General features: G+C 45.0%; 1 protein-coding gene across 2 annotated transcripts in view; it reads right to left on the bottom strand.

Annotated features, from left to right (window-relative positions):
- Positions 1–472: 472 nt before the first annotated feature.
- LOC115116144 (XK-related protein 7-like) overlaps positions 473–21,485 on the bottom strand; it is a 145,838-nt gene continuing 124,825 nt past the window's right edge. For both annotated transcript variants that reach the window (XM_065020967.1, XM_065020966.1), the window contains exons 4-5: positions 1,567–1,754; positions 473–1,258 (exon numbers count right to left, since the gene is read on the bottom strand). In XM_065020967.1, the coding sequence (XP_064877039.1) occupies positions 473–1,258; positions 1,567–1,754 (974 nt within the window). The remainder of the gene's footprint in view (positions 1,259–1,566; positions 1,755–21,485) is intronic.

Here is a 21,485-nt window from a genome sequence, read left to right on the forward strand (position 1 = left end):
GTCTTGTTTCAGTGTCTCCTCCTGCAGTTCTCCATAAGGTCACGACCTGGTGTGACCTTAGATGACCTTTCACCTCTCACCCTCGATCTCGGCTACAGCCGATTGGCTCCTACAGTACACACAGAATGTGGCAACAGCTGAGCGGAAACACTCCACACATGCACTGGTCATAAACAGGTACATTTACTGACACGCCCACGTCACCTGACCTGTAAATCCCTGACACCTGTCTTACACCTGTACACAGTCCTCCAATAGCACCGCCTCCTCAACCTTCTTCTCTCAACTCCCCTTGTCTCCCCTTCCCACAGAGGGACTAGGGTACACTTATAGTATACACTGTTGTCTCCAAGCACCCTTTAATTTACTTCAAACAGGAGGATAAGAGTATCATGGTTCATTCTCTTTCTTCACCTGGCTGGTGGAGCCCCCTGCTGTACTGGTGGAGGTAGTGTAGCTAGATTACATTACATTACACGGTAGTCTCATACTCCATAACCTCCTTGGGTTTGCTCAGACTGCGGTATTGGATCCTGGGCGTGACCGGGGAGGTGTTCTCCAGGACCAGGATGGTCTTCCGCAGCCGCCTGTCGATGAAGTGAGCATCCCAGGCAGGGTACCTTTTTCTGGGAAGGTCTATCCGGATCACTGGCCCCTCTGTCCTGAGGGGCCGAGGGGCCAGGGCCGGAGAGGTAGTGGCGGTGGATCTAACCTGGAACACAGCTAGATCTCCTGGTACCACCTCGCCCCGATCCGCACCTGCAGTCCTAGTTAGAGTCCTAGGGGGGCTGGTGACCACGTCTGGAGGGGGGAGGGGTGATGCCTCGGCTGGGGTCACACAGGACTCCACCATCAACCCCCCATCCTCCACACACCCCCCCCACTGAGCCGCGGACACCGGCCCGTCAGGGTGCAGGAGACAATAATACCCCAACATGAAGAAGATCCCCAGAGCGTAGCTACAAACCACCACACACACCACGACGAGGGCGTAAAAGTCCGAGGTGTTCGGCCCGCGGTAAAGATACCACGCCGCGATGAGGGACACGTTCTCTACCAGAGTCACCGTGTGATAGAGCCACATCCTGAAGCGAGCGCGGCCCTCCTTGACGTTGAACCAGCAGAAGATGTAGACGATGCCCACTACCATGTTATAGATGATCTCCTCCCACTTGGACATGCAGAAGTCTGTCTCCCCCTGGATGATCCAGAACGTCATGAGGCACCAGTGGCTCACGACGAAGATACCGAAGTAGAGCTGCAACACAGAGACGTCGACATTTAAAAAAAGAAAAAACAACAGCTCAGCGGTTGCAAAAAGTCAGGTAACTTCCTGAAAATTCCCAGGTTTTTCCCCAAATCCCACTTAGAGGGAATAAACAGGAAATCCAGACTCCCCTAACCAGGATTTCTAAAAGAAATGGGAATTTGTGGAAAGTTACCAGAATTTTGCGACCGTACCCAGCAAGAACTTGAAAATAACCTGCAATTAATGATAACTTTGTTTAAATTATAGAAACATACACTTTTCTCAGTGCATGTTCTGTGTGGTGTGTAACCTTTTACCTGGAACACTGAGGCGAACAGGGCGAAGGCGATGGTCCTGGCCCCGATGGTGAAGAAGTGCCACAGCATCTGGACAATCACAGCCTTGTAGGACATCGGGAGCTTGTCATCTCTGGAGTCCCTCAGAGTCTTCTGGTAGGACGCTATTATCCAGGCCAGAGAGACCAAGGAGGCTGAGGCAGAGAGACCTGGAGAGAGTGGGGAAGGGATTTGAGAGAGAGATTTGAGAAAGAAAGGTGTTTGAGACACCATCTGGTAGGTTGCTATCATCCAGGCCAGAGAGACTAGAGAAGCGCGGCAGAGAAACCAACAGATGGGGACAGAGAAGGATGAGTGGTACGGAGGATGTACATTCTTTACATGACTGGACTCATGTACACATTACATAACCTCATCGAAGTAGACCAGACCAGCGAGCCCTCATGCTCAGGCTAAATACAGTAGACTAACCCAGCCTAGACTAACCCAGCCTAGACTACCCCAGCCTAGACTACCCCAGCCTAGACTAACCCAGCCTAGACTAACCCAGTCTAGACTACCCCAGTCTAGACTACCCCAGTCTATACTACCCCAGTCTAGACTACCCCAGTCTATACTACCCCAGTCTAGACTACCCCAGTCAATACTACCCCAGTCTATACTACCCCAGTAGTAGACGTCAAACCATGCCCATGTCTATACTACCCCAATCTATAGTACCCCAGTCTATAGTGCCCCAGTATATTCTGCCCCAGTCTATTCTGCCCCAGTCTATAGTACCCCAGTCTATACTACCCCAGTCTATTCTGCCCCAGTCTATAGTACCCCAGTCTATAGTACCCCAGTCTATAGTACCCCAGTCTATACTACCCCAGTCTATACTACCCCAGTCTATAGTACCCCAGTCTATAGTACCCCAGTCTATACTACCCCAGTCTATACTACCCCAGTCTATAGTACCCCAGTCTATAGTACCCCAGTCTATAGTACCCCAGTATATACTACCCCAGTCTATAGTACCCCAGTCTATAGTACCCCAGTCTATAGTACCCCAGTCTATAGTACCCCAGTCTATACTAGCCCAGTCTATAGTACCCCAGTCTATAGTACCCCAGTCTATAGTACCCCAGTCTATACCACCCCAGTCTATACCACCCCAGTCTATACCACCCCAGTCTATAGTACCCCAGTCTATACTACCCCAGTCTATACTACCCCAGTCTATAGTACCCCAGTCTATAGTACCCCAGTCTATAGTACCCCAGTCTATACTAGCCCAGTCTATACCACCCCAGTCTATACCACCCCAGTCTATACCACCCCAGTCTATACCACCCCAGTCTATAGTACCCCAGTCTATACTACCCTCTGTTTGATTAAAGCAGCATCATGATCGTTATACAGTGCATGCACACACACACTCTCTCTCGCTCTCTCTCTCACACACACACACACACACACACACACACACACACACACACACACACACACACACACACACACACACACACACACACACACACACACACACACACACACACTTGATCTGACAGAATTGGAAGAGTTTGCTTTGGATTTTTCTAAAAGGCCTGATGTCTGTTGTCATCATCTACTTATTAAAATTACATTAAAATACCCCTTTTATAATTTTAGAGTGTTGCTGCTGTTACATTTTTCATGCCTTTAGACGGGATTCATTACTAATTGGACATGAGATTAAATTATTAACATTTTTGCTAAATTAATATTTAATTAAGTTAAATGAGGTCTTCCGTCTCGCTGCTTTTGAGTCTCCTGCTATGGTCTTATTAACATGTCTAATATGTTAATGAATCCTGTTCTTCTCCAGAATGAATAATAGATCTCATGTTCTCAGACTCCAACAGACTCTTTAACAGGCACACAAACTACTTTTAAAATTATTACATTTGTGAATTCTTTCAAAGTTATGAGAGAAAATAAGAAGATAACTTGGGAATCCTTTAACAGTGTGTGTGTGTGTGTGTGTGTGTGTGTGTGTGTGTGATCTTGTAGCCAGCTCTGTAATTTCTTCAGGGATCTGTTGGTCTGTTTTCATATCTATCAGAACTCAGGATAAGATCCAGACACAGACAGCTAGAGTCACAGATGTTTATTGACCCAAACAGGGGGCAGGCAAAAGACAGGTCGAATGCAGGCAGAGGTCTGTAATCCTGGGCAGAGTCAATAAGGTACAGAACAGCAGGCAGGCTCGGGGTCAGGACAGGCATAGGTCTGTAATCCTGGGCAGAGTCAATAAGGTACAGAACAGCAGGCAGGCTCGGGGTCAGGACAGGCAGAGGTTCATAAATGGGTCAGAGTCAGGCAGGTACAGAACGCCAGGCAGGCTCGGGTCAGGGCAGGCAGAATGGTCAGAACTGGGGGAAACTAGGAAACGGACTTGAGAAAGCAGGGAGACGGGTAAACACGCTGGTAAGACCTGACAAGAAAAACTGTCAACAGACAAACAGAGAACACAGGTATAAATACACTGGGGATAATGATCAGGGTGTGACAATATCAGGTGAATCAACTCTGTAGCACCTTAAGATATCTGTCATTCTGTTGTCTTTGTGTGTATGTTTGTTCAGCTCCTTGTTCCAGGAGGTTTAGATTATAGAAGGATTGCTAGATTAGACATTTCCAGACCCACACACACCAACTTTGACCGAGGTCACAGAGAACTAAAAATCATTTTCACACAGAAAGCCAGTAAAACATTTCAACTCACAACCTAGACAAATCTAAGGTAAGTTTAGGTCTTCCCCAAGGCTCTGTTCTCAGACCTCTTCTGTTATCATCTTGTACTGTAGGCCTCTTAGTGATGTTGTTCGGTACCACAGCCTCGATTTTCCTCAGCTACTTGGTCACAACTGTACATTTCAATGAAACATTGTGAATCTTCCCTTTCGCCTGGACTGGTGGTAATACAGAAACATTTGTCATTCAGCTGTGGCACCACTGTTGTACCCACCAAGATGACTGTTCCGTTATGGTTATGTGTCACTGCTAAAATGAGAACTTACAGTGGGGCAAAAAAGTATTTAGTCAGCCACCAATTGTGTAAGTTCTCCCACTTAAAAAGATGAGAGAGGCCTGTAATTTTCATCATAGGTATACTTCAACTATGACAGACAAAATGAGAAAAAAAATCCTACAATGTGATTGTCTGGATTTTTTTTCTTCTCATTTTGTCTGTCATAGTTGAAGTGTACCTATAAATGATGTAGCAGTGAATCGGTTTAGGTCTTGGTTTAGGTCTTTAGGTCTTATCTGACCAACAGAACATAAGTATGTAATGTTGGTGATGTTCTGTCAGAGGCCAAAGAAATATCCTTTGGAATATCCTGCGCAATTTAGGGCCTCTCTTATTTCTTATATACGTTAACTTCTTGGTGACAGGGGCCAGTATTTTCACGTCCGGATGAAATGCCCAAATTCAACTGCCTGCTACTCACCCCCAGAAGATAAGATATGCATCTTATTAGTGGATTTGGATTGGAAACACTCTGAAGTTTCTAAAACTGTTTGAATCATGTCTGTGAGTATAACATAACTTATTTAGCAGGCGAAATCCCGAGGACAAACCATTCAGATTGAATTGTTTTGGGGTCACTCTCTTTTCAATGAGTTTTCATTGGGAATCCAGATTTCTAAGGGACCTTCTTGCAGTTCCTATCGCTTCCACTGGATGTCACCAGTCTTTAGAAAGTGGTTGAGGTTTTTCCTTTGTGTAATGAAGAAGTACGGCCATCTTGAACGAGGCTCACTTGAAGTGTACTGTTAGATAGAGGCGCAAGTCCAGAAAGCTACAGTTTGTTTTCTCCCTGTATTGAACACAGATCATCCCGTCTTCAATTTTATCGATTATTTGATTATTTATAAGTTGTATTACAAAAGTAGCTTGAAATGTTTTGTCAAAGTTTACAGGTAACTTTTGAAATATTTTGTAGTCACATTGTGAAGTTGGAACCAATGTTTTTCTGGATCAAACGCGCCAAATAAATTGACATTTTGGATATATATGGACGGAATTAATCAAACAAAAGGACCATTTGTGATGTTTATGGGACATATTGGAGTGCCAACAAAAGAAGCTCGTCAAAGGTAAGGCATGTTTTATATTTTATTTCTGCATTTTGTGTCGCACCTGCAGGGTTGAAATATGCTTTTCTCTCTTTGTTTACGGAGGTGCTATCATCAGATAATAACATCGTTTGCTTTCGCCGAAAAATCCTTTTTGAAATCTGACACGTTGGCTGGATTCACAACAAGTGTAGCTTTAATTTGCTATCTTGCATGTGTGATTTAAATGAAAGTTTTATTTTTATAGTAATTTATTTGAATTTGGCGCTCTGCATTTTCCCTGGCTTTTGTTCAGGTGGGACGCTACCCCAGAGAGGTTAAGGATATGCCAGATACAGTAAACTCCTGCTTTATACTGATGACTCGGCCATACTGGAATCAGGGACGGACACAGTTTACATAGAGGAGACCCTGAGTAAGGTATTGCATTTCGTTACAGATTGGTTGTCATGAATATTTTCGATTTTGTTTGGAACAAAACATAGATTGCTTAGGGCTGACGAGATAGCGGTAAACTGTGCAGGCAAGGAGATTGAATCTAAAACAAGTGAATCTAAAACAAGTGAATCTAAAACAAGTGTATCTAAAACAAGTGAATCTTGGTGTGTCCCTAGATCAATTCCTTTCTGGAGACCGAATTGCTGCTAAAATTATTTCTAAAATGGCAAACAAATGTAAATGTTTGTATCGTTAACGCTAGATATTTTAACATTAAAGTTAAGAAACGGCTTGTCTCAACCTTGACTCAGACCGCCTAGGACCCAAATAATGTTATCAGGTATATGCTGAATGCCCCCCCCTCAGGACCCACATAATGTTATCAGGTATATGCTGAATGTCCCCCCCCCCAGGACCCACATAATGTTATCTGGTATATGCTGAATGTCCCCCTAGGACCAACATAATGTTATCAGGTATATGCTGAATGTCCCCCTCCAGGACCCAAATAATGTTATCAGATATATACTGAATGCCCCCCAGGACCCACATAATGTTATCAGGTATATGCTGAATGCCCCCCCCAGGACCAGCATAATGTTATCAGGTATATGTTGAATGCCCCCCCTAGGACCAACATAATGTTATCAGGTATATGCTGAATGTCGCCCCCAGGACCTACATCATGTTATCAGGTATATGTTGAATGCCCCCCTAGGACCAACATAATGTTATCAGGTATATGCTGAATGTCGCCCCCAGGAGCCACATAATGTTATCAGGTATATGTTGAATGTTCCCCCCCTAGGACCAACATAATGTTATCAGGTATATGTTGAATGTCCCCCCTAGGACCAACATAATGTTATCAGGTATATGCTGAATGCCCCCCTAGGACCTACATAATGTTATCAGGTATATGCTGAATGCCCCCCCCTAGGACCTACATAATGTTATCTGGTTTATGCTGAATGCCCCCCCCCCTAGGACCTACATAATGTTATCTGGTATATGCTGAATGCCCCCCTAGGACCTACATAATGTTATCAGGTATATGCTGAATGCCCCCCTAGGACCTACATAATGTTATCAGGTATATGCTGAATGCCCCCCTAGGACCTACATAATGTTATCAGGTATATGCTGAATGTCCCCCCCCTAGGACCTACATAATGTTATCAGGTATATGCTGAATGTCCCCCCTAGGACCTACATAATGTTATCAGGTATATGCTGAATGCCCCCCTAGGACCTACATAATGTTATCAGGTATATGCTGAATGCCCCCCTAGGACCTACATAATGTTATCAGGTATATGCTGAATGTCCCCCCTAGGACCTACATAATGTTATCAGGTATATGCTGAATGCCCCCCTAGGACCTACATAATGTTATCAGGTATATGCTGAATGTCCCCCCTAGGACCTACATAATGTTATCAGGTATATGCTGAATGTCCCCCCTAGGACCTACATAATGTTATCAGGTATATGCTGAATGTCCCCCCTAGGACCTACATAATGTTATCAGGTATATGCTGAATGTCCCCCCTAGGACCTACATAATGTTATCAGGTATATGCTGAATGCCCCCCTAGGACCTACATAATGTTATCTGGTATATGCTGAATGCCCCCCTAGGACCTACATAATGTTATCAGGTATATGCTGAATGTCCCCCCTAGGACCCACATAATGTTATCAGGTATATGCTGAATGCCCCTCCCTAGGACCTACATAATGTTATCAGGTATATGCTGAATGTCCCCCCCCCTAGGACCTACATAATGTTATCAGGTATATGCTGAATGCCCCCCCCAGGACCTACATAATGTTATCAGGTATATGCTGAATGCCCCCCCTAGGACCTACATAATGTTATCAGGTATATGCTGAATGTCCCCCCTAGGACCTACATAATGTTATCAGGTATATGCTGAATGCCCCCCCCAGGACCTACATAATGTTATCAGGTATATGCTGAATGCCCCCCTAGGACCTACATAATGTTATCAGGTATGTTATGCTGAATGCCCCCTAGGACCTACATAATGTTATCAGGTATATGCTGAATGCCCCCCTAGGACCTACATAATGTTATCAGGTATATGCTGAATGCCCCCCTAGGACCTACATAATGTTATCAGGTATATGCTGAATGCCCCCCCTAGGACCTACATAATGTTATCAGGTATATGCTGAATGTCCCCCTAGGACCCCTGAATGCCCCCCCTAGGACCTACATAATGTTATCAGGTATATGCTGAATGCCCCCTAGGACCTACATAATGTTATCAGGTATATGCTGAATGCCCCCCTAGGACCTACATAATGTTATCAGGTATATGCTGAATGCCCCCCTAGGACCTACATAATGTTATCAGGTATATGCTGAATGTCCCCCCTAGGACCTACATAATGTTATCAGGTATATGCTGAATGCCCCCCCCCCTAGGACCTACATAATGTTATCAGGTATATGCTGAATGCCCCCCCCCCCTAGGACCTACATAATGTTATCAGGTATATGCTGAATGCCCCCCCTAGGACCTACATAATGTTATCAGGTATATGCTGAATGCCCCCCAGGACCTACATAATGTTATCAGGTATATGCTGAATGCCCCCCTAGGACCTACATAATGTTATCAGGTATATGCTGAATGCCCCCCTAGGACCTACATAATGTTATCAGGTATATGCTGAATGCCCCCCTAGGACCTACATAATGTTATCAGGTATATGCTGAATGCCCCCCTAGGACCTACATAATGTTATCAGGTATATGCTGAATGTCCCCCCCCCCAGGTATAGGACCTACATAATGTTATCAGGTATATGCTGAATGTCCCCCCAGGACCTACATAATGTTATCAGGTATATGCTGAATGCCCCCCTAGGACCTACATAATGTTATCAGGTATATGCTGAATGCCCCCCCTAGGACCTACATAATGTTATCAGGTATATGCTGAATGCCCCCTAGGACCTACATAATGTTATCAGGTATATGCTGAATGCCCCCCCCCCCTAGGACCTACATAATGTTATCAGGTATATGCTGAATGCCCCCCTAGGACCTACATAATGTTATCAGGTATATGCTGAATGCCCCCCTAGGACCTACATAATGTTATCAGGTATATGCTGAATGCCCCCCTAGGACCTACATAATGTTATCAGGTATATGCTGAATGCCCCCCAGGTACATAATGTTATCAGGTATATGCTGAATGCCCCCCCTAGGACCTACATAATGTTATCAGGTATATGCTGAATGCCCCCCTAGGACCTACATAATGTTATCAGGTATATGCTGAATGCCCCCCTAGGACCTACATAATGTTATCAGGTATATGCTGAATGTTCCCCCCTAGGACCCATAATGTTATCAGGTATATGCTGAATGGACCTACATAATGTTATCAGGTATATGCTGAATGCCCCCCCCTAGGACCTACATAATGTTATCAGGTATATGCTGAATGCCCCCCCTAGGACCTACATAATGTTATCAGGTATATGCTGAATGCCCCCCTAGGACCTACATAATGTTATCAGGTATATGCTGAATGCCCCCCTAGGACCTACATAATGTTATCAGGTATATGCTGAATGCCCCCCCCCCCTAGGACCTACATAATGTTATCAGGTATATGCTGAATGCCCCCCCCTAGGACCTACATAATGTTATCAGGTATATGCTGAATGCCCCCTAGGACCTACATAATGTTATCAGGTATATGCTGAATGCCCCCCTAGGACCTACATAATGTTATCATAATGTTATCAGGTATATGCTGAATGCCCCCTAGGACCTACATAATGTTATCAGGTATATGCTGAATGCCCCCTAGGACCACATAATGTTATCAGGTATATGCTGAATGTCCCCCTAGGACCATAATGTTATCATAATGTTATCAGGTATATGCTGAATGCCCCCCCCTAGGACCTACATAATGTTATCAGGTATATAGGACCTACATAATGTTATCAGGTATATGCTGAATGCCCCCCCTAGGACCTACATAATGTTATCAGGTATATGCTGAATGTCCCCCCCTAGGACCTACATAATGTTATCAGGTATATGCTGAATGTCCCCCTGAATGTTATCAGGTATATGCCCCCTAGGACCTACATAATGTTATCAGGTATATGCTGAATGCCCCCCAGGACCTACATAATGTTATCAGGTATATGCTGAATGTCCCCCTAGGACCTACATAATGTTATCAGGTATATGCTGAATGCCCCCCTAGGACCTACATAATGTTATCAGGTATATGCTGAATGTCCCCCCTAGGACCTACATAATGTTATCAGGTATATGCTGAATGCCCCCCTAGGACCTACATAATGTTATCAGGTATATGCTGAATGTCCCCCCCTAGGACCTACATAATGTTATCAGGTATATGCCCCCTAGGACCTACATAATGTTATCAGGTATATGCTGAATGTCCCCCTAGGACCTACATAATGTTATCAGGTATATGCTGAATGCCCCCCTAGGACCTACATAATGTTATCAGGTATATGCTGAATGTTATCCCCCCTAGGACCTACATAATGTTATCAGGTATATGCTGAATGCCCCCCTAGGACCTACATAATGTTATCAGGTATATGCTGAATGCCCCCCTAGGACCTACATAATGTTATCAGACCTACATAATGTTATCAGGTATATGCTGAATGCCCCCCTAGGACCTACATAATGTTATCAGGTATATGCTGAATGCCCCCCCTAGGACCTACATAATGTTATCAGGTATATGCTGAATGCCCCCTAGGACCTACATAATGTTATCAGGTATATGCCCCCCTAGGACCTACATAATGTTATCAGGTATATGCTGAATGCCCCCCCTAGGACCTACATAATGTTATCAGGTATATGCTGAATGCCCCCCTAGGACCTACATAATGTTATCAGGTATATGCTGAATGCCCCCCCTAGGACCTACATAATGTTATCAGGTATATGCTGAATGCCCCCCTAGGACCTACATAATGTTATCAGGTATATGCTGAATGCCCCCCTAGGACCTACATAATGTTATCAGGTATATGCTGAATGCCCCCTAGGACCTACATAATGTTATCAGGTATATGCTGAATGCCCCCCTAGGACCTACATAATGTTATCAGGTATATGACCTACTGAATGCCCCCCTAGGACCTACATAATGTTATCAGGTATATGCTGAATGCCCCCCTAGGACCTACATAATGTTATCAGGTATATGTTGAATCAGGACCTACATAATGTTATCAGGATATGCTGAATGCCCCCCTAGGACCTACATAATGTTATCAGGTATATGCTGAATGCCCCCTAGGACCTACATAATGTTATCAGGTATATGCTGAATGCCCCCCTAGGACCTACATAATGTTATCAGGTATATGCTGAATGCCCCCCCTAGGACCTACATAATGTTATCAGGTATATGCTGAATGTCCCCCCTAGGACCTACATAATGTTATCAGGTATATGCTGAATGCCCCCCTAGGACCTACATAATGTTATCAGGTATATGCTGAATGCCCCCCTAGGACCTACATAATGTTATCAGGTATATGCTGAATGCCCCCCTAGGACCTACATAATGTTATCAGGTATATGCTGAATGCCCCCCCCTGAATAGGACCTACATAATGTTATCAGGTATATGCTGAATGCCCCCCTAGGACCTACATAATGTTATCAGGTATATGCTGAATGCCCCCCTAGGACCTACATAATGTTATCAGGTATATGCTGAATGCCCCCCCCTAGGACCTACATAATGTTATCAGGTATATGCTGAATGCCCCCCTAGGACCTACATAATGTTATCAGGTATATGCTGAATGCCCCCCTAGGACCTACATAATGTTATCAGGTATATGCTGAATGCCCCCCTAGGACCTACATAATGTTATCAGGTATATGCTGAATGCCCCCCTAGGACCTACATAATGTTATCAGGTATATGCTGAATGCCCCCCTAGGACCTACATAATGTTATCAGGTATATGCTGAATGCTGAATGCCCCCCCCTAGGACCTACATAATGTTATCAGGTATATGCTGAATGCCCCCTAGGACCTACATAATGTTATCAGGTATATGCTGAATGCCCCCCTAGGACCTACATAATGTTATCAGGTATATGCTGAATGCCCCCCCCCTAGGACCTACATAATGTTATCAGGTATATGCTGAATGCCCCCCTAGGACCTACATAATGTTATCAGGTATATGCTGAATGCCCCCCAGGACCTACATAATGTTATCAGGTATATGCTGAATGCCCCCCCTAGGACCTACATAATGTTATCAGGTATATGCTGAATGCCCCCCTAGGACCTACATAATGTTATCAGGTATATGCTGAATGCCCCCCCCTAGGACCTACATAATGTTATCAGGTATATGCTGAATGCCCCCCTAGGACCTACATAATGTTATCAGGTATATGCTGAATGCCCCCTAGGACCTACATAATGTTATCAGGTATATGCTGAATGCCCCCTAGGACCTACATAATGTTATCAGGTATATGCTGAATGCCCCCCTAGGACCTACATAATGTTATCAGGTATATGCTGAATGCCCCCCTAGGACCTACATAATGTTATCAGGTATATGCTGAATGCCCCCTAGGACCTACATAATGTTATCAGGTATATGCTGAATGCCCCCTAGGACCTACATAATGTTATCAGGTATATGCTGAATGCCCCCCTAGGACCTACATAATGTTATCAGGTATATGCTGAATGCCCCCCTAGGACCTACATAATGTTATCAGGTATATGCTGAATGCCCCCCTAGGACCTACATAATGTTATCAGGTATATGCTGAATGCCCCCCCCTAGGACCTACATAATGTTATCAGGTATATGCTGAATGCCCCCCTAGGACCTACATAATGTTATCAGGTATATGCTGAATGCCCCCCTAGGACCTACATAATGTTATCAGGTATATGCTGAATGCCCCCCCCTAGGACCTACATAATGTTATCAGGTATATGCTGAATGCCCCCTAGGACCTACATAATGTTATCAGGTATATGCTGAATGCCCCCCTAGGACCTACATAATGTTATCAGGTATATGCTGAATGCCCCCCTAGGACCTACATAATGTTATCAGGTATATGCTGAATGCCCCCCCCTAGGACCTACATAATGTTATCAGGTATATGCTGAATGCCCCCTAGGACCTACATAATGTTATCAGGTATATGCTGAATGCCCCCCCCCCTAGGACCTACATAATGTTATCAGGTATATGCTGAATGCCCCCCCTAGGACCTACATAATGTTATCAGGTATATGCTGAATGCCCCCCCTAGGACCTACATAATGTTATCAGGTATATGCCCCCTAGGACCTACATAATGTTATCAGGTATATGCTGAATGCCCCCCTAGGACCTACATAATGTTATCAGGTATATGCTGAATGCCCCCCCTAGGACCTACATAATGTTATCAGGTATATGCTGAATGCCCCCTAGGACCTACATAATGTTATCAGGTATATGCTGAATGCCCCCTCCCCCCTAGGACCCCCTAGGACCTACATAATGTTATCAGGTATATGTTGAATGCCCCCCTACATAATGTTATCAGGTATATGCTGAATGCCCCCCTAGGACCTACATAATGTTATCAGGTATATGCTGAATGCCCCCCTAGGACCTACATAATGTTATCAGGTATATGCTGAATGCCCCCCCCTAGGACCTACATAATGTTATCAGGTATATGCTGAATGCCCCCCTAGGACCTACATAATGTTATCAGGTATATGCTGAATGCCCCCCTAGGACCTACATAATGTTATCAGGTATATGCTGAATGCCCCCCTAGGACCTACATAATGTTATCAGGTATATGCTGAATGCCCCCCTAGGACCTACATAATGTTATCAGGTATATGCTGAATGCCCCCCTAGGACCTACATAATGTTATCAGGTATATGCTGAATGCCCCCCCTAGGACCTACATAATGTTATCAGGTATATGCTGAATGACCTACATAATGTTATCCCCCCTAGGACCTACATAATGTTATCAGGTATATGCTGAATGCCCCCCTAGGACCTACATAATGTTATCAGGTATATGCTGAATGCCCCCCTAGGACCTACATAATGTTATCAGGTATATGCTGAATGCCCCCCTAGGACCTACATAATGTTATCAGGTATATGCTGAATGCCCCCTAGGACCTACATAATGTTATCAGGTATATGCTGAATGCCCCCTAGGACCTACATAATGTTATCAGGTATATGCTGAATGCCCCCCTAGGACCTACATAATGTTATCAGGTATATGCTGAATGCCCCCCCCCAGGACCTACATAATGTTATCAGGTATATGCTGAATGCCCCCCCCCCTAGGACCTACATAATGTTATCAGGTATATGCTGAATGCCCCCCCTAGGACCTACATAATGTTATCAGGTATATGCTGAATGCCCCCCTAGGACCTACATAATGTTATCAGGTATATGCTGAATGCCCCCCTAGGACCTACATAATGTTATCAGGTATATGCTGAATGCCCCCCCCCCTAGGACCTACATAATGTTATCAGGTATATGCTGAATGCCCCCCTAGGACCTACATAATGTTATCAGGTATATGCTGAATGCCCCCCCTAGGACCCACATAATGTTATCAGGTATATGCTGAATGCCCCCCTAGGACCCACATAATGTTATCAGGTATATGCTGAATGCCCCCCCCACCCTTTGGAGTCCAGACCCACTTATACCTAATCGTATGTATAACATCTTAAATGATTGATCCCCCAGATTACGTGAAAAACCACACTGATATGGTCTGTAACCAACACAGTCACAATACCAGAGCTAGTGTTATGTATTGTAAAATCCCAAGTGTAAACAGTATTGGGAGGAGCAGGTTTTTCCATACAGGCATTTTGTCTATGGAATAGCCTTCCCTTAGAGATGAAGCAAAGAAAAAAGTAGAAAAAAGCAGGCAAAGGTTTTCATTTGGACAAGTTTTGTCTTAAGTAAGAGAGAACTCTTCACTGCCCCCTATTGCTGGTCGGGTGTATTGATTTGAAGGATCGGGTTTTTAATAGATTGTTTTAATATGAAATGAATATGGTAGATTTGTTTTTTTTTTTTAAGTTAGGGAAAAATACAGTGAATAGTGTCACCTTTTAGGACGTCGATATAAATGAATGTATTTATGTAATTATATATTTTTTTTTATTTATTTTGCAATTTTCTCTCGTCTTTTTAATCATTATATGTGTTATTATTTTTATTATTATTATTTTTACTGTCGAGGATCACTATGGAAACAAGCATTTTAATGAATACTTTCAGGTGATATCCTCTGGGTCCACATTCTGTTGTATATGTCTGTATATGTCAAAATAAATTTGCATTATCCCGCTTTTTTTGTGGGGGGGGGGGGGATTTTTTGGCAATGTCAGTCTGTCATTGTCATATTAACATCTCCATCAGTGTCATCAGTATTTTCCTTCCAAATTGTCCCTCTAATCTTCTTCCTTTGTATGCTGACAGACTTTTGGCGCTATGCTCTGTGCTGCGATGTTTGATTCAATTAAGATTGGCTCTGCTCGTCGTGCTCAGTCCAAGGATGGCGTTGTCGGTGTGTGTGTGTGTGTGTGTGTGTGTGTGTGTGTAGCGCTTTCTGTCCATAGTTAATTAAGAGATCTCTGCATCTGTCTGGATTGGGTCCAAAATGTGTGTGTGTGTGTGTGTGTGTGTGTGTGTGTGTGTGTGTGTGTGTGTGTGTACAGTGCATTAGGAAAGTAATTCAGACCCCTTACCTTTTTCCACATTTTGTTACGTTACAGCCTTATTTTAAATTTATGAAATATTTTTTTCTCCTCATCAATCTACACACAATAACCTATAATGACAAAGTGAGAGCAGGTTTTAAAAAGAAAAAAACAGAAATACCTTATTTACATAGGTATTCAGACCCTTTGCTATGAGCTCAGGTGCATCCTGTTTCCATTGATCATCCTTGAGATGTTTCTACAACTTGATTGGAGTCCATCTGCGGGAAATTCAATTGATTGGACATGATTTGGAAAAGGGACACACCTGTCTATATAAGGTCCCACAGTTGACAGTACATGTCAGAGTAAAAACCAAGCCATGAGGTCAAAGGAATCGAACTCCAGGCTGTAGTGACGCCACAACACTGCAGTGCCTGAGACCGCTGCGCCACTCTGCCTCCATCGTTCTTAAATGGAGGAAGTTTGGAACCACCAAAACTCTTCCTAGAGCTGGCCGCCAAACTGAGCTCCTCGGAGCTCTACAACATATTCAACAAGACTCCTGGAGCTCTACAACATATTCAACAAGACTCCTGGGAGCTCTACAACATATTCAACAAGACTCCTGGGAGCTCTACAACATATTCAACAAGACTCCTGGGAGCTCTACAACATATTCAACAAGACTCCTGGGAACAGCAGAGAGAGAAAAAAACCTTGATTTTCGCCAAAATGACCTGAATGGACTATTCCTATCAAGAAAAAACTTCTAACAAAACAAAATCTGCAGAAGAAACACAGTGGAACCTGGAAATAACATCAGACACAAAAACTGTGGAACGTTCAGTCTGAACCTACTTCTGAAGGCTAAAATTCAAAGACAGTAATCTCTAGGTGATTTTTTATTATATGAAGATGAATAAATAAGGTTAATAAGGCTGCCGAGCTGCTAGGACAGAACGGACCTGGCGGAAACTTCAATTAGCAGTGAGAAGTGAGAGGTGTGAGACCATCCCCTGGCACAGTGCTATATTGACCAGACCATCCCCTGGCACAGTGCTATATTAACCAGACCATCCCCTGGTACAGTGCTATATTAACCAGACCATCCCCTGGCAGAGTGATATATTAACCAGACCATCCCCTGGTACAGTGCTATATTAACCAGACCATCCCCTGGCACAGTGCTATATTAACCAGACCATCCCCTGGCACAGTGCTATATTAACCAGACCATCCCCTGGCATGGCACAGTGCTATATTACCCAGACCATCCCCTGGCACAGTGCTATATTAACCAGACCATCCCCTGGCACAGTGCTATATTAACCAGACCATCCCCTGGCACAGTGCTATATTAACCAGACCATCCCCTGGCAGAGTGCTATATTAACCAGACCATCCCCTGGCACAGTGCTATATTAACCAGACCATCCCCTGGCACAGTGCTATATTAACCAGACCATCCCCTGGCACAGTGCTATATTAACCAGACCATCCCCTGGCACAGTGCTATATTAACCAGACCATCCCCTGGCACAGTGCTATATTAACCAGACCATCCCCTGGCATGGCACAGTGCTATATTAACCAGACCATCCCCTGGCACAGTGCTATATTAACCAGACCATCCCCTGGCACAGTGCTATATTAACCAGACCATCCCCTGGCACAGTGCTATATTAACCAGACCATCCCCTGGCAGAGTGCTATATTAACCAGACCATCCCCTGGTACAGTGCTATATTAACCAGACCATCCCCTGGTACAGTGCTATATTAACCAGACCATGCCCTGGCACAGTGCTATATTAACCAGACCATTAACCAGACCATCCCCTGGCACAGTGCTATATTAACCAGACCATCCCCTGGCACAGTGCTATATTAACCAGACCATCCCCTGGCACAGTGCTATATTAACCAGACCATCCCCTGGCACAGTGCTATATTAACCAGACCATCCCCTGGCACAGTGCTATATTAACCAGACCATCCCCTGGTACAGTGCTATATTAACCAGACCATCCCCTGGCACAGTGCTATATTAACCAGACCATCCCCTGGCACAGTGCTATATTAACCAGACCATCCCCTGGCAGAGTGATATATTAACTAGACCATCCCCTGGCACAGTGCTATATTAACTAGACCATCCCCTGGCATGGCACAGTGCTATATTAACCAGACCATCCCCTGGAAGAGTGATATATTAACCAGACCATCCCCTGGCATGGCACAGTGCTATATTAACCAGACCATCCCCTGGCACAGTGCTATATTAACCAGACCATCCCCTGGCACAGTGCTATATTAACCAGACCATCCCCTGGCACAGTGCTATATTAACCAGACCATCCCCTGGAAGAGTGATATATTAACCAGACCATCCCCTGGCATGGCACAGTGCTATATTAACCAGACCATCCCCTGGCACAGTGCTATATTAACCAGACCATCCCCTGGCACAGTGCTATATTAACCAGACCATCCCCTGGCACAGTGCTATATTAACCAGACCATCCCCTGGCAGAGTGATATATTAACCAGACCATCCCCTGGCACAGTGCTATATTAACCAGACCATCCCCTGGCACAGTGCTATATTAACCAGACCATCCCCTGGCACAGTGCTATATTAACCAGACCATCCCCTGGCACAGTGCTATATTAACCAGACCATCCCCTGGCACAGTGCTATATTAACCAGACCATCCCCTGGCACAGTGCTATATTAACCAGACCATCCCCTGGTACAGTGCTATATTAACCAGACCATCCCCTGGTACAGTGCTATATTAACCAGACCATCCCCTGGCACAGTGCTATATTAACCAGACCATCCCCTGGCATGGCACAGTGCTATATTAACCAGACCATCCCCTGGCACAGTGCTATATTAACCAGACCATCCCCTGGCACAGTGCTATATTAACAAGACCATCCCCTGGCACAGTGCTATATTAACCAGACCATCCCTGGCACAGTGCTATATTAACCAGACCATCCCCTGGTACAGTGCTATATTAACCAGACCATCCCCTGGCACAGTGCTATATTAACCAGACCATCCCCTGGCACAGTGCTATATTAACCAGACCATCCCCTGCACAGTGCTATATTAACCAGTGCTAGTGCTATATTAACCAGACCATCCCCTGGCAAGTGCTATATTAACCAGACCATCCCCTGGCACAGTGCTATATTAACCAGACCATCCCCTGGCACAGTGCTATATTAACCAGACCATCCCCTGGCACAGTGCTATATTAACCAGACCATCCCCTGGTACAGTGCTATATTAACCAGACCATCCCCTGGCACAGTGCTATATTAACCAGACCATCCCCTGGCACAGTGCTATATTAACCAGACCATCCCCTGGCACAGTGCTATATTAACCAGACCATCCCCTGGCACAGTGCTATATTAACCAGACCATCCCCTGGCATGGCACAGTGCTATATTAACCAGACCATCCCCTGGCACAGTGCTATATTAACCAGACCATCCCCTGGCATGGCACAGTGCTATATTAACCAGACCATCCCCTGGCACAGTGCTATATTAACCAGACCATCCCCTGGCACAGTGCTATATTAACCAGACCATCCCCTGGCACAGTGCTATATTAACCAGACCATCCCCTGGCACAGTGCTATATTAACCAGACCATCCCCTGGAAGAGTGATATATTAACCAGACCATCCCCTGGCACAGTGCTATATTAACCAGACCATCCCCTGGCACAGTGCTATATTAACCAGACCATCCCCTGGCACAGTGCTATATTAACCAGACCATCCCCTGGCACAGTGCTATATTAACCAGACCATCCCCTGGCAGAGTGCTATATTAACCAGACCATCCCCTGGCACAGTGCTATATTAACCAGACCATCCCCTGGCACAGTGCTATATTAACCAGACCATCCCCTGGCACAGTGCTATATTAACCAGACCTTCCCCTGGCACAGTGCTATATTAACCAGACCATCCCCTGGCACAGTGCTATATTAACCAGACCATCCCCTGGCACAGTGCTATATTAACCAGACCATCCCCTGGCACAGTGCTATATTAACCAGACCATCCCCTGGCACAGTGCTATATTAACTAGACCATCCCCTGGCACAGTGCTATATTAACTAGACCATCCCCTGGCACAGTGCTATATTAACCAGACTGCCCCCTGCTATATTAACCAGACCATCCCCTGGCACAGTGCTATATTAACCAGACCATCCCCTGGCACAGTGCTATATTAACCAGACCATCCCCTGGCACAGTGCTATATTAACCAGACCATCCCCTGGCACAGTGCTATATTAACCAGACCATCCCCTGGCACAGTGCTATATTAACCAGACCATCCCCTGGCACAGTGCTATATTAACCAGACCATCCCCTGGCACAGTGCTATATTAACTAGACCATCCCCTGGCACAGTGCTATATTAACCAGACTGCCCCCTGCTATATTAACCAGACCATCCCCTGGCACAGTGCTATATTAACCAGACCATCCCCTGGCACAGTGTTATATTAACCAGACCATCCCCTGACACAGTGCTATATTAACCAGACCATCCCCTGGTACAGTGCTATATTAACCAGACCATCCCCTGGCACAGTGCTATATTAACCAGACCATCCCCTGGCAGAGTGATATATTAACCAGACCATCCCCTGGCACAGTGCTATATTAACCAGACCATCCCCTGGCACAGTGCTATATTAACCAGACCATCCCCTGGCAGAGTGATATATTAACCAGACCATCCCCTGGCACAGTGCTATATTAACCAGACCATCCCCTGGAAGAGTGATATATTAACCAGACCATCCCCTGGCACAGTGCTATATTAACCAGACCATCCCCTGGCACAGTGCTATATTAACAGCAGACCATCCCCTGGCATGACACAGTGCTATATTAACCAGACAATCCCCTGGCACAGTGCTATATTAACCAGACCATCCCCTGGCACAGTGCTATATTAACCAGACCATCCCCTGGCATGACACAGTGCTATATTAACCAGACAATCCCCTGGCACAGTGCTATATTAACCAGACCATCCCCTGGCAGAGTGATATATTAACCAGACCATCCCCTGGCACAGTGCTATATTAACCAGACCATCCTCTGCTATATTAACCAGACCATCCCCTGGCAGTGTGATATATTAACCAGACCATCCCCTGGCACAGTGCTATATTAACCAGACCATCCCCTGCTATATTAACCAGACCATCCCCTGGCATGACACAGTGCTATATTAACCAGACAATCCCCTGGCACAGTGCTATATTAACCAGACCATCCCCTGGCAGTGTGATATATTAACCAGACCATCCCCTGGTACAGTGCTATATTAACCAGACCATCCCCTGGTACAGTGCTATATTAACCAGACCATCCCCTGGCACAGTGCTATATTAACCAGACCATCCCCTGGCACAGTGCTATATTAACCAGACCTTCCCCTGGCACAGTGCTATATTAACCAGACCATCCCCTGGCACAGTGCTATATTAACCAGACCATCCCCTGGCACAGTGCTATATTAACCAGACCATCCCCTGGCACAGTGCTATATTA

The sequence above is a fragment of the Oncorhynchus nerka genome, linkage group LG7 (genome assembly GCF_034236695.1).
Source record: "Oncorhynchus nerka isolate Pitt River linkage group LG7, Oner_Uvic_2.0, whole genome shotgun sequence".
NCBI classification, from domain to species: Eukaryota; Metazoa; Chordata; class Actinopteri; order Salmoniformes; family Salmonidae; genus Oncorhynchus; species Oncorhynchus nerka.